At 40.1% G+C, this 16,649-nt stretch overlaps 1 protein-coding gene across 1 annotated transcript; it reads left to right on the top strand.

Annotated features, from left to right (window-relative positions):
* The first annotated feature begins 11,497 nt into the window (after nucleotides 1-11,497).
* Nucleotides 11,498-12,205, top strand: LOC142616117 (uncharacterized). The gene has a single exon (XM_075789002.1). It carries the CDS (start codon nucleotides 11,498-11,500, stop codon nucleotides 12,203-12,205), a length of 708 nt encoding a protein of 235 aa, XP_075645117.1.
* The last annotated feature ends 4,444 nt before the right edge of the window (nucleotides 12,206-16,649 follow it).

The following is a 16,649-nucleotide window of genomic DNA, read 5'->3' as shown; positions in this document are numbered from 1 at the left end:
CTTCAGGAAGCCGAAGCTCGATATCTCCCCTTGGAAAAAGCCATCCTAGCCATTATTCATGCCACAAAAAAGCTCCTACACTACTTCTAAGCTCATACAATCATCATCCTCACCCAGTTGCCGTTGCAAAAGCTACTTTAGAGTTTTGATTACACTAGAAGAGTGGTCAAGTGGTGAACTATGTTAGGAGCAATTGATATCTGATATCTACCTTAAACAATGGTGAAAGGACAAGTCCTTATGGACCTGGTAGCAGAGTTTATTGAAGAAGTAGACCAAATCGATTCCGAAGGGGTAAGGATGCCTGAAGAAGGACTAAGGGTAAACATGATCTCATCTTGGTGAACCTGGGACCTATTTGTAGACGAGGAAGCTAACCAAAAGGATGAGGTGGTCGAAATCGTGATAATCTCCCAAAATGGAATTACATTAGAGAAATCTTTAAGACTAAGCTTCTCGGCCACAAACAATGAGTTTAAGTATGCGGCCCTCCAAGTAGGATTAGTTGCTGTTTAGAAGCTTGTGGGGAAACTTGTGAATTTTTATTATGATTCAAGACTCAAAGCTGGGCAAATTTAAGGGAATTTGAGACAAAGGATCCAAGGATGCAGTGATACTTAAGTAAGGTGAAGCATTTGCTGGCTAACTTTGAATCCTTTATTTTAGAAAGAATACCTCGTAGTCAAAATTCTTATGCTAATTCACTAGCAACTTTGGCTACCTCAGCTGGAAAGAGACTTTTGAGGACCATACTGGTAGAAAACCTTGTAACTCCTGCCAATAACAAGCAAATGCTAGTGGGGGTGAACTTCACACGAGTAGGCCCTAGTTGGATGGGCCCGATAGTCTCTTTGTACAAGAATGGATCTTTGCCCAAGGATAGAATTGAGGCAGAGAAAACTCGCAGAAAAGCACCGAGGTACTAGCTTTCAGAAGAGCAGAAATTGTATAAACGCTTGTATTCTGGACCGTATTTATTGTGTGTCCACCTTAAGGCAATTGAAACATTTCTGGAAATGTTTCATGAGGGAGTTTGTGGAAGTCATACGGGGGGTAGGTCCTTATCACACAGAGATTTGACACAAGGTTACTAGTGGTCGAGCATGCAGAAATCCTCCCAAGAGTTTGTTAAAAAAAGTGATCAATGTCAATGGTATGCCCTGAACATCCATCAACCAGGGGGAGTGCTCAATCCCTTGACTAGCCCGTGGCCTTTTGCGCAATGGGAATTGGATATTGTTGGTCTGTTCCCTAAGGCTATAGGAAATCAAAGGTATCTTCTCGCTGCGACTGACTACTTCACCAAATGGGTAGAACTTGAGCCTCTTGCTAGCATTCGAGATCAAGATGTGAAGAGGTTTGTATGGAGAAACATCGTTATGAGATTCGGGGTCCTAAACACTCTCATATTGGATAGCGAGCTTTAATTTGATAGCAAGGCCTTTCAGAGATATTGTTGTGATTTGGGCATAAAGAATAAATATTCCACCCCAGCATACCCTTAAGGTAAAGGCCAAGTAGAGGCTACTAATAAAGTTATCATGGATGGATTGAAGAAGAGGTTGGAAGAAGTTAAGGGTAAATGGGTGGACGAGCTACCCAATGTGTTATTGGCATATTGCACGACACTGAGAAGATCCACATGAGAAACTCTTTTTTCCATGACGTATGGGTCTGAGGAAGTCATCCCCTTGGAAACGGGTTTTCCAACAATGATAACTGATTAGTTTGACGACATTAACAATGAGCAACTTCTTTCTAACAACCTGGATTTGGTCAAATAGCGAAAGGAAGTTGCCACCTTCTGGCTGGAGCAATATCAGCAGGAATTAAGGCAGGGGTATGAGAAAGGTGTAAATTTAAGAACGTTCGTACTAAGGGACCTCATCCTAAGAAGGGTGGTTGGAAATATGAAGAATCTTGCTTGGGGAAAGCTCAGACCTAAATGGGAAGGACCTTATCGAGTGGCCTCAATAACCGGAGTGAGGCTTTATTGTTTAGTAAACTTATATAAAATCCTAGTGCCATATCCATGGAGTGTAAATAATTTATGAAAGTATTACTACTAGTGTATGGGCTCATGTATGGTCATATTCATCTTTATTACTTTGATGTATTTATAGAACTTTTCTCCTGTTCTTTGTGTTGATCGAAATCATGGTTGTGGATTCAAATAAAATGCACTAAGGATTAAATGGAACCTCGACCAGGTTCAATTCCTCAAGTCACCTACCTTGGGTAAATTAATGCATAATTCCGCTAAGGGTTAAACAGAACCTTGGCTAGGTTCAATTCCTCGGATCACCTACCTTGGGTAAATTAATGCTTAATTCTGCTGAGGGTTAAATAGAATCTCGGCCAAGTTTGATTCCTCAGATCACTTTCCTTGGGTAAATTAATACCTAAAAATGCCTAAGGGTTAAACAAGATCCCTACTAGGCTCGGTTCCTCAGATTTCATATATTGGTCAAATTAGCTTTTACCAAAAAAAAAACCTAAGTACAAATGAAATCTTGCTCATCAAAAAAACAACCTAAGTAAAAATTAACCTTGGGTTCCTTAGACCATCAAGTAAGTTAAACTTTAAAGGTAGTGCAATCTAAATCATCTGAAAGTGGCAAAGATTGTTAAAGAGAAGAACACATTTAAATATAACACTAAAATGAAGATCTTTATTAACTGATAAAAAAAAAGGCTCAAAATAAGCAAAAGTCATGGCAAAAGAACCCCACATGGGCAAATTTTCTACAAAAAGTAAGTATAGTAAACTATCTGCTACAAAAACCTAAGCCCTACTTTGGCAACTCTTTCCTCTGCTCCTTCAGTTTGTTGTTCTTCTTGGCCACTTGGGAGGTTTGCCCCGTTGTAAGGGGATTTGGAGGAACAAGAACAACCTTGTCTTGAATGGGGCCCTCATTCTCGGAAGAGAGCAAAGGAGTTGCAGGATTTTTGTCACTTGGGGTGGGACCAGAAGTCTTGGCAGAAGCCAATGAGGTTGAAGGGATAGTGCTGCTCGTGATAGGGGAAACTACTTTGACTCTGATAGCTAGGGGTTAAAATACCTTCTCTAGATCCCTTAGTTTCGAGGATTGATCTACACCGACAATCCAAGTCTTGAGGCAAAAGCCCCAACACACGGTTGTGATCTGAGACTTGAGGTGGGCCTCAGTCTATTTTTGCACCAAGTTATAGGCTGCTTGCTCAACCTTAGCAATCTCCTTGGCTTTTTGCCCTAGTTCCTTGGTCAACTCCCTAATATTTACTTGGGCAAGAGTAAGCTGATCCTCAACCTCCTTCAGATGACAAAGTTGCTCTCAAGCTTGCTTTTCAGAGCTCTTTATGGAGGCCTCTATGCTTTTTTGAGCTTTATCACACTCAGTCAGCTTGAGAAGAGTCTCTTTCAGCTTTTTATTGGTTTGGGCATGGGCCTTCTGAGCAGCATATCGTTTGGACTCTTTCTTTTTCTTCTCATAAAGAGTCTGGTTCACCCGCTCCTCGGCAACATGGGCAACCTGTGTTGCCTTTTCAAAAAAGGGGGGGGGGGGCTAGTAGTCAAGCCTGCAAGCAAATGTCAAAAGGGTGTACCTACGCATATTAGAACAAGAAAAATGGAAGGTGTGCATACTAGAGCCAAGTCCTTCTTCAAAGATAGGAACATCTCATGCTTTTTTAAATTGCAAAGCTCAGCCATATTGCAAGGCAGCAGAAGTGCTTGCTCTATAAAGTTGGCAATGTAACATACCCTCTCGTTGTAAAAATCTCAGATGGAGGAATTTGAGGTGAGGGGATCTCTATCCAAGACCATAGGAGGGTATTAGTGTGGAATCCGAGGACAGTGCTCAGGAATAGTCTCGGCGACTTCACCCCTCTTCTATTGTGACTGGGTGGCCTTAGGGCCCCTAGTTTACTCTAAAGGGGTATTTTCTTGAATCTCACCCACCTCAGTGATGTCGTTTCTTGCCTCTTTGTCTCGTTTCCTCTTCTTATCAATTGGAATGGTTTGAGGAGGAGGATGAGGAGCAGGAGCAAGAGGCCTTGGAACCACAAGGACCTCGAGAGTGACATCCCCAGCGTGATACTCTAGTAGAGATAATAGGCCTGATAGTCTTTTCTTGATTACCATCCCTTCAGGCACTTCGATAGCTCTCTGGTTAGTACTAACGATGATAGCAACTGGTGTTGATGTTGTTGTTGCGTCCTTGGTCACGTCGGGTTGGTAGAAAACTTCAAAGTCTTCCTCATGGACCAAGCTTTCAAAACCCTCTTCTTCGGCATTTTTATATTGAACCTCAGCCTCGTCCTCTAATGGGATAATCTCTTCACCTTCAGCTATGAGTTAGGCCACCTGGTGTGTGGGGAGTTCTATGAACTGAGTTTTGGCAAGAGGGGGCTTCCAAATGAATCCTTCAATGGCAACGTCAACCCTAACGAGTCGAGGGTCTTTAGCCTTGATTACGTGCTTCGAGATCTGAAAATGGGTGGAGATGGGCTTAAAATTGAGGATGATGTGCGCAGCTCGGAGTTGGCTATTGTGATGGAGAAATATCTTAGATCTCAGAATTCGGTTAAGCTCGTCGAAATTCACCAAGCTTCATCTCTTGGCGGTGGCCTTCTTATCTGAAGAAAAGACAATAGAAACCAGGGTAAGGAAAGAAGTAAAGAAAAAAAAAAATCCTTTCTTAGCAACTAAATGTTTAAAATCTTTAAGGTATTTCTAAGCCACCCCACTTGGTGTACCATCCTTGGTCGGGCAATGCAGTTCATTGTGCCACTCCTTTGAAACGATAAGAAAATTCTCGTCCATGCCCTTATTGGTCTTGGTGAGGCAAGAAATTAGCCTAATGGTGGGGACCCTAGTTTTTAGGTAATATCTTGCCTCCTTATTATTCTAGCAACTATATACCCAATTTACATCATGATGAGTGAGGTTTACATCCATTTTCTCATTTAGCGCATCTACACTACCTAATATCCTAAACATGTTGGGGAGCACACTAAGTGGGACAGAGTCTAAAAAGATACAAAAAATCTGAAGTTACCCTACTCATGGGAATCCTCATTCCCCCCCTCTATCAATGCTATCATTGGAATTACTACAGAATCAAAAGGCTTTTTCTCATACCACTCTCCTAAGTGGCAGTGTTCTATGGTGACATCACTAGAAATCCTATTTCTTAAACTCTTCCTTGTGCTTGGGGGTGTTAACTAAGCTAAAGAACCTACCCATTTTTAAGAAAAATAAGAAAGAAGAGAGATCTTGATTTTAATAAAAAGAAGAATCATGAGACACTTACAAAGAAATAGAAGAGAAGGGCTCCTCGAGCGTGTCTCAAATTAATTGAAAGGACACCCCTACGTGGGAACACATTTGGAGCATGCCAAATGCCTCTCCATAATTACCAAAACCACCCTTCCCTAGAAGGAATGGGAAGTAAGGTTTTGGAAGGCTGTTGTGGGAGGACGAGAATCCGAGGATATGGTCAAAAGTGAGAAGTCCGATGTCAAAAGAACATAACTCGAAGGCACTGACAGCGAGCCCTTAGGAAAAATATGAGCAACTCATCACAAGTCTTGGGAGACCACAATGCCCAAAGACCTCGAGGACACTTTTATGTCCTTGGGAGGGTTGAAGAATAGTTCTGAAGACCATTGAGCATAAATCGAGGAATAGGAGGAAGATTTATCAGCAAGCAAAGAAGGGAAGAATGTAGATAAAGCATCCATCCCTTCCACATTTAATACTTTAAACCCACTTAGCTGGCCATATTAATGGAAAAATGACCCCTAAAGAGTGTCATCATAACTTATATCTCAGGGTAGAAGCCTTCCAGTGAAATCTTGATAGGACAAGTATTAAGGGAAACAAATCCAAGCCCACCAAGTGGAAGGCTAAGATACAAACTGGGAGGCTATATAAGGTAGAAAGACCTCTGTAGAAAGGGGAGGAGCAGCTCAGAGAAGAAAAGATAGCAATAAGTGATAGGCCAAGAATGTATTGACCTGTTGTGATGAATTAACCAATTAATTTACTCAAGTTAATTAATTAATCAGATTAACATACAATATGGGTGGTAGCACAAACAAATCACCAAGGCAAAAACCCCATCGGGTGATTTTTAGGTCACCACTCCCAAGAATCCACTATTATCACAACAAGCGGTTACAAGTAAAGGAATCCCAGTATCATATACCAACCTACAATTGAACCCTTACCCCAATACACAATTGGACTTGTTTTGTAGTGACAATCTCTTCTTTTAATGCACGGCTCCTAATATGTGACTAACTAATAGATGCGCGGATCCCAGTGCACGACTTAATCACCAACTTGAGAAAGATGTTGGCTATCACCAACTTGAGAAAGATGTTGGCTGCAAAGTTCTTCAGTTCATCAACACGATGAACATCACTAAGTTGCTTGGTCACAAAACCCAACGGTGTACAAATGCAGTAGCTTCTTCAAAAGAAAGAAGAACTAAGGCAAATTAGGTTTTCGGTCACAATTTGCATGAACAATTCTTTGCTACACACTTGTGCAACTGTGCAACCTATGATGGCCCTTAAAACAATCCTTATATATGTTTAGAGTTGTGAGAAAAAGCCCAAACATCTATTCACGGATTGGATGAAAATTAGAACTGAAAATATGTTTTTCATAAATCTTGATAGATACCCTATCTATCAAGCTGCTATTGAGCATCGGGCTAGAATAGCTTTTTAAACCTCGATAGATACTAACTGTCGAGATTTAAAAACCAGCACTTCTTCACTTGTTTCTTGGACAGATTTGCATGACTTTAATACTTGAAGTATTAAACACATCCTAGATCTACCCAATTACAAGTAAAGTGTGTTTTGTTAAAGGATTAGCCAATATATAATGACATATGTTCCTAACATGAATCACATATGTCCTAACAACAAGTAATGTAATTGTAATCCAAGAATAAGTATAACCTGTACCTTGGAACAAACTCGAGGAACATAATATAAGAGCCCTGAAGCTTATTTTGACCAACTCTCATTTTATACACTTATGCTTAATACTGATCCTTCCATTTCTAGTTTATCCAATACAACTCAATAGTGGTATTAAATGTTGATTAGCATTCCACCTCTATAAATTATTGTGTGAGGAAAAAAGCAAGTCTTATTTTTTCCCGCCACAATATATATATATATATATATATATATATATATATATATATATATATATATATATATAGAATTTTCAATTGTAATGAAGTTAGATTTCTAATCATTCTAGGAATTATAAGAGAATAAGAATTAACTTAGGTTGTATGTTTATCCAAAAACAATGTGACATGAATATAATTTAAAAAAAGAAAAGAAAAGTAAGTAAATGTGAATGATTGAAATAAGGAAATAGTGTTATTTTTTTAAAGTTAAAATCATCTTAGAAGTTTAAACTTTTAAGTTATTTAAAACAGAAGAAGTTAAACTCAACATAACTTTATCCAAAAAAGTGATAAAGTTATAGAAGAAAATCTGATAAGAACAAAGAAGATGATTTATTTACAATTTTTTTTTTTTGGTGTTAAAAAGAATTTCTACAATTTGAATTTAAAAAGAAAAAAAAAATCATAGGAATAGTGTGAAAGTTTTTTTTTTTTTGTTGTTGATATGAACGTAACATAAAAAAATATTATAAAAAAAAAAAACGTGTTTGATGTTCATACAAAAAGATGCATTAAACCTTTTATATATATGTTTTCTTTTTATGTGTTGTGTAATAATTGAAAAATAAGAAAGTTGTTGCGTTTTTTTTTTTTTGTTTTTTTAATACACTACACATAAGAAATAAGTATTAGATGAATTAGATAAAGAATTTGGATTGTAATCAAATTTAGATTTCTAATAGGAGAAGAAAACTTATATATATATATATAAATTTAAAAATCTAAAACTTTTGTTGCAATTCTATTGTGTTGCCAAAAGATGCATTAGTCCCTTTTTTTATTATTTATAAATGTTTTCTTTTCTACATGTAGTGTAGTGCTTTAAAAAAAAAAGTTGCTTTTAAAAAAAAAAATACACTATATGTAAAAAATAAGGATTAGATAGATTAGATGAAGAATTTGGATTGTAATCAAATTAAGAATTTTATCAACTAAGAAATTATAGGAGAAGAAAAATTATATATACATATATATATATATATATATTTAAATCTAAAAATATAAATTTTTTTGCTATTTGATGAAACTACTTAGTGCAACCACAGTTTCTAAGCCCAACTTTTGTTATATAGTATATGATGTCCTATTTAATTTCTTAAATTTTCTACAAATATTTACTTTATGAAATTCAAGGAGTCCAATTTAATTTTCGTAATATTTTGTGCTAAATGAGTTATTAAGTGATAAAACTATAGAATCAAAATTAATAAACCTCTTTCTTAAAAAAAATAAACCTTAAAAAAATCACCATCATTTATTAATTTTTCTTATTATTACTATTACACAAACTAGTATATAACCCTTACATATGCACGGTACAATTAGAAACAATCATAATTATATACATATATGGGTTCAAATTATACTTGGTGTAAGAGTTACACATTTTTCAAGTCATAAATGAGTTTTACTCTTCCTCTTTTATTATTTTATTTTGGATATACACATGAGTTTACTCTTCTTCTTTTCTTTTCTTTTGGTTTATTGGGTTTTTAATGGTTTACTTATATTAGAGTCTTTGTCTTTGCACAATATTAACTCACCTAGAACAAAATTTTTAAAAACTTAGATAGGACACGTGGTACAAAATTAGAAAACGATTGTAATCAGATTTAGAATCTAATTGGATTTTCTTTCAGCTTTGGCTTTAATTATATACTAGTGTGTAGCCTTGTGCATATGCATATATTCAATTAACAATAATCACAATTATATGATTCGAATTATATTTTTTTTAGAAGATGTCCAAATTATACATAATATTAGCTTACACTTTTTAATATTATACGTTTCTAAAATATGTAATGGTTTCAATTAATTTACTAATCTTTAAACATTGCTACAATCCTCCATAACATATTATGTCTCCTTAATATTATGTCTTTACGACTAATAGATGTATTCCCATCCCATAAGGATATGAACCAATGAGAATATGCATACTGGCAGTTCATCAAGATTTCCATCAAGTCCCAATTGGTTATAATACCATTTTAAACATTGTCTAGTTAAGTGTCAGATTAATATTTTCTTTAAGATTTCATATAACACTTAAAACGCCACCATGAAATACTCTATAAGATCCAAATTGAAACTGGTACAATCACACTAAACGGTACAAATATCTCATGCTACACCATATTGAGGTTTATTCACACAGTGGACACGGCTTCAACGAAAAGTTTACAATACTATCAAAACTAAATATTTCATTGGTATAAATCCTTGATTGATTTTCGGGTTATGACTAACTGTTGGTTTCTAAGCGAAGAACATAGAAAGTAAAAGATGGAGACATGGGATTATACTTGATTGAGAGATCAAACTTAAACACTAGCTATAGCCTATAGATGATACCTCCAACCATCCCAGTACAATTATTTTTTCCTTTTCTTCTTTGGCTTACATGTATAATGAACTAATGAAAAGACCCTAGAGCTTAAATATACTTCCAAGATTTTATTATTTTTAATTAACCACAATTTATGGCGTTATTAACTACTGAATAAGTGGGAAGTCCAAGGGATTATATTTAAACTTCTTATCCAAATAGGTTTTATTCTCTTAACTTTTCCTTAAATGAAAAGAATGAAGACTAAAACTTTTATATGGATAACTCAAATTAGCCCTCTTTGTTACATCTTCCTTTTTTATTTTAAACTGTAACACAAAAATTGTATGCATTACAACTTTAGTTTTCTCACATATTTTTTAGAATCACAAAATTGTCTACTCCCATCTTACTGTGCACGTGTATAGCACCTCAACCCTATTATAGTATTAATAAAGCGCTCGAGAGGCAAGTTCAAACCCTGGCCGCCGCTGTGGAATGCCTTACCAAACAGAACCAAGATTTGGAAGAACAATTGTGCCAAAGGAACGCGGGTGCTAACACCTAAGAGGAAGATCAAGAAGGAACTAGCACGGAGAGAAGGAACCAAGAAGGGCCGGAAGGTAGCAACACACCAAGCAGGCTGGAACGATAGGACACGAGCTAGCCATCTGTCACTAAAACCATCCCCCCTCACATAGTCGCTGAGATGCAGATGATGAAGGAACGAATGCCCTCAGAGGACGGGTGTCTAGCGACCTTGATGACCTGGTCCAGCGGACTGACTCGCCATTCACAGCGTCGGTCAGTTCATTCCCCCTTCCACAAAAGTTCTGTATGCCACAAGTAGAAAGCTACGATGGGTCCAAGGATCCCTTAGATCACTTGGAGTCTTTCAAGACCCTGATGCACCTTCAAGGGGTTCCGGATGCAATCATGTGCAGAGCCTTCCCCACCACGCTGAAGGGACCTGCAAGGATCTGGTTCAGTAGGCTAACACCCAACTCCATTAGTACTTTCAAAGAGTTAAGCGCCCAATTCACCTTGCACTTTATCGGGGGGCACAAGTATAAGAAATCCACCGCATGCCTGATGAACATTAAGCAGCGGGAAGACAAGACGCTGAGGTCTTACATAACCCATTTTAACAAGAAGACCCTTTCGATCGACGAAGCAGACGACAAGATACTCGTAGTGGTGTTCACCAATGGGCTGCGGAAGGGTAAGTTCCTATTTTATTTATATAAGAACGACCCAAAGACCATGTTAGAGGTACTTTACAGGGCGACCAAGTACATGAACGTAGAAGATGCACTACTAGCCCGAGAAGAGAAGCCCAAGAAAAGGGAGGGGCAGGAAGTTGTGTGATCAGACAGGGGGGGAAGATGGCTAGAACTGGAGAATGACAGGAGGACCGACGCTCCAAACCACCCGTGTGAAAGTTCACGAGCTTCACCCCGCTGACTGCCCCAATCGACCAAGTACTGATGCAAATCAAAGATGAAGGACCCTGACTTTTCCCATCAAGCTGAAGGGAAATCCTAACAAGAGGTCAAGAGACAAATATTGCCGCTTTCATCGTGATCATGGCCACGACATAGCTGACTGCTATGACTTGAAGCAACAAATAGAAGCTTTTATTAGACAAGAAAGGCTGTAGAGATTTGTGAGAAAGGAAAGAACGGACCTGCCGCAAGAAAATGCTCCCCAACAGGAGAACGAGCACCCCAGGCCGCTCGTAGAAGATATAAGAATGATTGTAGAAGGCACCATGACTGCTGGGTCGTCGAAGAAAGCCCGGAAGACTTACCTTAGGATGGTTCAGAATATCTAGCTGACAGGTTCTGTACCCAAGATGACGCGGATTGACAACCCCTTCATTGGATTCTAGAAAGAAGACGCATGACGTCTTCACCACCCCCATGATGACACACTTGTCGTCACCATACAAGCAGGAGACTAGAGCATGAACCGGGTTCTAGTCGACAACGGCAACTCGGGGGACATCCTTTACTGCCCTGCATTCCAGCAAATGGGGATTGGTTGGGAGCAACTAGTTCCAACTAACGCCCCGCTTGTTGGCTTTGGAGGGACGAGGGTATTCCCCCTTGGTGTCGTCACTTTAGCTGTAACCGTAGGCGACTACCGTCAGCAGATCACTAAGAATGTAGCATTCCTCGTGGTCGATTGCTCATCAACCTACAATGCCATTATAAGACGGCCTACCCTCAACTTGTGGAAGGCTATAACCTCAACCTACCATTTGATGATAAAATTCCCTACTAACTATGGAGTAGGAGAATTGCGAGGGGATCAGGTGGCCGTACACAAATGTTACATAGCTATGATGGAAATGGATGGCCACCTCCAGGCCATGAGCATAGAAGAACATCGGATAGCGACGGAGCTCGTTGAGAGACTCGAAGATGTACCTCTTGACAATTCTAGACCAGAGAGAACAACCAAGATCGGCACCTTTGCAAATCTGATGGTCAGCCAAGCACTCGCAACCTTCCTTAAAGAAAATCGGGTCGTATTCGCTTGGAGCCATGAAGACATGCCAGGAATTGACCTGCCAGTCATAGTGCATAGGTTGAATGTGTCGCCTTCATTTCTGCTCGTTCGCCAAAAGAAACGAGTGTTCGCCCAAGAGAGAGATATCGACCGGTGGTAGAAGAAGTCCGCAAGCTACAAAAGGCAGGGTTCATTAGGGAAGTTTACTACCCTGATTGGTTGGCGAACGTTGTGATGGTCAAAAAGAGCAACAAAAAATTGAGAATGTTCGTTGACTTCACGGACCTAAATAAAGCGTGCCCCAAAGATCGCTACCCCCTCCTGCGGGTCGACCTACTGGTGGACTCTATGGCTCAACACCAGTTGTTGAGCTTTATGGATGCATTTTCAAGATATAACCAAATTCAAATGGACGAAGCTGATCAAGAGAATACTTCGTTCATAACAAGCCAAGGCCTTTTTTGTTACAAGGTCATGCCATTCAGCTTAAAAAATGTGGACGCAACATATCAGAGGCTTATGAAAAAGATGTTCGCATGATAGATTGGGAGAAATGTCTAGGTATATGTTGACGACAAGTTAGTAAAGAGCCGAAAGGAAGACGATCACTTGAAGGATCTCAGGGAAACCTTCGACACTCTTCGTTCCTATAACATGAAGCTTAATCCAGGCAAGTGTGCCTTCGGAGTGGCAGCGGGGAAATTCTTAGGATACATGGTGTCCCAGAGAGGCATTAAGGCTAACTCAGACAAGATCCGAGCTATAACAGAAATGGCACCTCCTAAAAACATAAAAGAAGTACAAAGTCTTAACGGCAAGATCGCCGCGCTTAATAGATTTGTATCTAGAGCGACGGATAAATGTCTACTGTTCTTTTGCACACTGAAGAAGTCTTTTAAGTGGACGGCTGAATGTCAGCAGGCATTGGAGGACCTAAAGGCCTACCTCTCTTCACCGCCGCTGCTAAGTCCCTCACAACCGGGAGAAGAATTGTTCATCTACTTGGCTATCTCCTCGGCCGTTGTCAGTGTGGCCTTGGTTAGAGAAGACAACAAGGTGCAATGGCCTATTTACTACACCAGTCGAGCGCTTCACGGTGCAGAAGAAAGGTACCCTTCAATGGAAAATCTTGCCTTCACTCTAGTCACAGCCGCCCGTAAGCTCTAGCCATACTTCCAGGCACATACGGTGATCGTCCTAACTGACAAGCCCTTACGACGAGCAATGAGCGATCCCTAAATGGCTAGATGTATGGTGTTATGGGCAATAGAGTTGAATGAATTCGACATACAATATCGCCCACGTACTGCCATCAAGGGACAGGTGGTCGCCAACTTCATTGCGGAGTTCACCGACGCAGAAGGCCAGGGGGCAGAATATTCCCTATGGAATATATACACGGACGGATCATCCAATAGGCAAGCTGGTGGAGCAGGGGTCGTGCTTCAATCTCTAGAAGGTGACGAGATCGAATGCATGGTCTGTCTTGACTTCCCTACAACAAACAACGAAGCAGAGTATGAAGCCCTGATAGCAGGGCTAGATCTTGCCAAAGTAGTAGGGGCCGCAAATATGGTTGTCCATTGCGACTTCTAGGTCGCCATAAATCAAGTGAACGGTGATTATGAATGTAAGGGAGAAAAGATGAAAAAGTACTTAGAGCAAGCAAAGAGAAGGGTAAGCGAGCTACAGGCCAAGATTATCCAAATTCCAAGGGGAGAGAACGAGCAGGCCGACCGTCTTGCCAAGGCAGCATTGGCAGAATACATGATCGCCTCCGACAAGGTACTCTCCTTTATTTAGCTCTCACTACTAATAGACATTGTCGATTTGCAAGAGATAGGTTTCGAAAAAAATTGGACCACCCCTTTAATTTCTTACCTAAAAGACAGCACACTACCTGACGAGAAGGAAGCCGCGAGAAAGCTGAAGGTCCGCGAGAAAGCTGAAGGTCCAGTCAGCGCGATTCGTCTTGATAAAGGATGTCCTGTATAAGAGAGGTTTCTCCTGACCGTACTTAAGATGTTTAGGCCCCGAAGAAGCAGATTATGTCATGAGAGAAGTAAACAAAGGGATTTGTGGCAACCATTCAGGGTCGCGGTCGTTGGTGCATAAATTGATTCGGGCTGGATATTACTGGCCGACTGTGCAGAAAGACACCCAAATTTACGTCAAAGCCTGTGACAAGTGTCAAAGGTTCAGCAACATCATCAGACAACCGACGAAAGAGCTGACCTTAATAACCGCTTCCTGGCCATTCGCCCAATAGGGATTGGACATCATAGGCCATTCCCAATAGTAGCGAGGCAGCTGAAGTTCCTAATAGTCGGCATAACTCCCAAGGGTAGAAGTTGAAGCCTTGGCCACAATCACTGAGAAGAACGTACGGAGCTTTGTTTGGAAGAACATCATTTGTAGGTACGGAATCCCAAGGGTCTTGATCTCAAAAAACGATAAGCAATTTGACAATAACTCCTTCCGAGACTTCTGCTTACAGTTAGGAATCAAGAACCACTACTCCTCCCTAGCCCATCCTCAAGCCAACGGACAGGTTGAGGTCACGAATCGATCCTTGCTTCAGATCAGCAAAACTCGGCTTAAGGGGGCAAAGGACATATGGTCAGAGAAGCTACCCAACGTACTATGGGCATACCGAAGACAGTCAGAAACTCCGTTTTGACTAACATACGGGAGCGAGACAGTCATCCCAGCTGAGGTTGGACTCACGAGCTACAGGGTGGACAATTAAGACTAGGGAAGGAATGATGGAGCCATACATCTATAGCTTGATCTAGTTGACAAGGTCAGGGCGACAACTGAACAGAGTCTCACACAGTATTAGGACCTCATGGCCAAACACTACAACTCCCGGGTTAAACACCAGGACTTCAAAGTTGACGATCTCATCTTAAGGAAAGCGATGGGAGTCGCCAAAGACCCCGCACAAGGAAAGCTCGGCCCAAATTGGGAAGGACCCTATAGAATCACATCATGGCTGAGGAAAGGCACCTACCACTTGGAGACACTTGATGGGCAGAAGCTATGTCATCCGTGGAATGCCGAGCATCTCAGGTTGTACTACCAGTAGAAGACAGCATAAAGATAGCAACTCGTCATTTCCAGTTTATTTCCTTTAGTTGTTTATTTTAGTTTATTTTTGTCTACAATACATTTAAGCCCAAAGGGCTGAAGTTTATTCTTTTTTGGAACAATTTTCAAATTATATATGCATTCATCATAATAAGAGGAGTTTATTTAGAATCTTTTGGTGTATTTATCGTGTGGACGGAGTTAGCTAGTCTTTAAGTCCAAGTGGACGACATTATCATTAAGTCCACAAAATGAACGGGTCTACCACTAGGTCCACAAAGTGGACAAAGTTATCACAAAGTCCACAAAGCGGACAAATCTACTGCTAAGTCTACAAGGTGGATGAACTTGTCACCAAGACCACAACGTGGACGAATCTACTGCTAAGTCCACAAAGTGGACAAATTTAGCACTAAGTCTACAAAATAGACGAATTTATCATAAAAGTCTACAAAGTAGACAAGTTTAATATAAGTCCAAAAACTAGACAAAAAACTATTACGAAGTCTACAAAGTAGACGAGCCTAAGTCCGCAAAGTGGACGAAATTGTTATTAACCCCACAAAGTGGACGGGCATGTTATCAAAATAGACGAGCCTAAATCCATAAAGTGGACAACCCCACAAAGTAGAGGGGTTTATCAAGTCCATAAAGAGGACAGGTTCAGTATAACATCCACTAAGTGGACAAGTTCGTAACAAAACCTACAAAATGAATAAATTTATTATCCATAAAGAGGATGAATAGTCAACTAAAAGAAAGCTGGCGCCATTATTTGTAGGTTGACGGATCCATGACGACGATTTAGAATCAGTGGGGAAGACGAGCCTAAGGACAACTTAGGTAGACGGCTTCGCCCTATTTCACTAAGTACCCTAGCATACAAGTATAAAAAATAGGCACACACGCCAAGAAAAAAAGCAACGCATACATATTGAAAGTGACGGGCATAAAATACTACAAATAAAGTGATGTTTTTACAAGCAAAAGCCCAAAAAGCCAACGGGCATCAAACACTTTGAAATTAGTCTACATTTACAAAAAAGAAAGAAAAAGCTTAGGTTCATGAAGCCGGGGGGTCTTGAGGCTTTTCATCACCCTTTGAGGGAAGAGCCTAGACCATTGGAGTAAAAGGATCTTCAGCATTAGGGTCTTCAACATGAGGATTGGTTGACAGAGTCAGAATGGCAGGCTGGTCCACGGTAGGCTAGGCAAGGACAATGCTATCATTCTTTGGGCCCGCCTCGAGCTTGGTAGCACCGTCACTTTCCTCAAAGATAGTATCACCCACAAGGGTTGACGGTAGAGGCTCATCCAAAGTAACTTTGGATAAATCTAAGTCAGGGTAGACAGACTTGACCTGCTTTAGGAAGTCCTCAAACCCGTCACCATAGTAGATAGCAGAAGCGTCTATGGAGGGCTGGGAATCCTTGAAATCCGCCACAGCGTTGTTCCTGGATGTTTCCACCTAGCTTGAAAGGGCCTTCAATTCCTTTTCCGCTGTCAGTTTGGCT

Source organism: Castanea sativa, chromosome 11, assembly GCF_040712315.1.
Source record: "Castanea sativa cultivar Marrone di Chiusa Pesio chromosome 11, ASM4071231v1".
In the NCBI taxonomy this organism is placed as follows: Eukaryota; Viridiplantae; Streptophyta; class Magnoliopsida; order Fagales; family Fagaceae; genus Castanea; species Castanea sativa.
This window is presented reverse-complemented; position numbering and strand designations above follow the sequence as displayed.

What these genes read in the sequence shown, in the direction of transcription:
- LOC142616117 (XM_075789002.1), top strand. Translation starts at nt 11,498, where the DNA reads ATGAACCGGGTTCTAGTCGACAACGGCAACTCGGGGGACATCCTTTAC.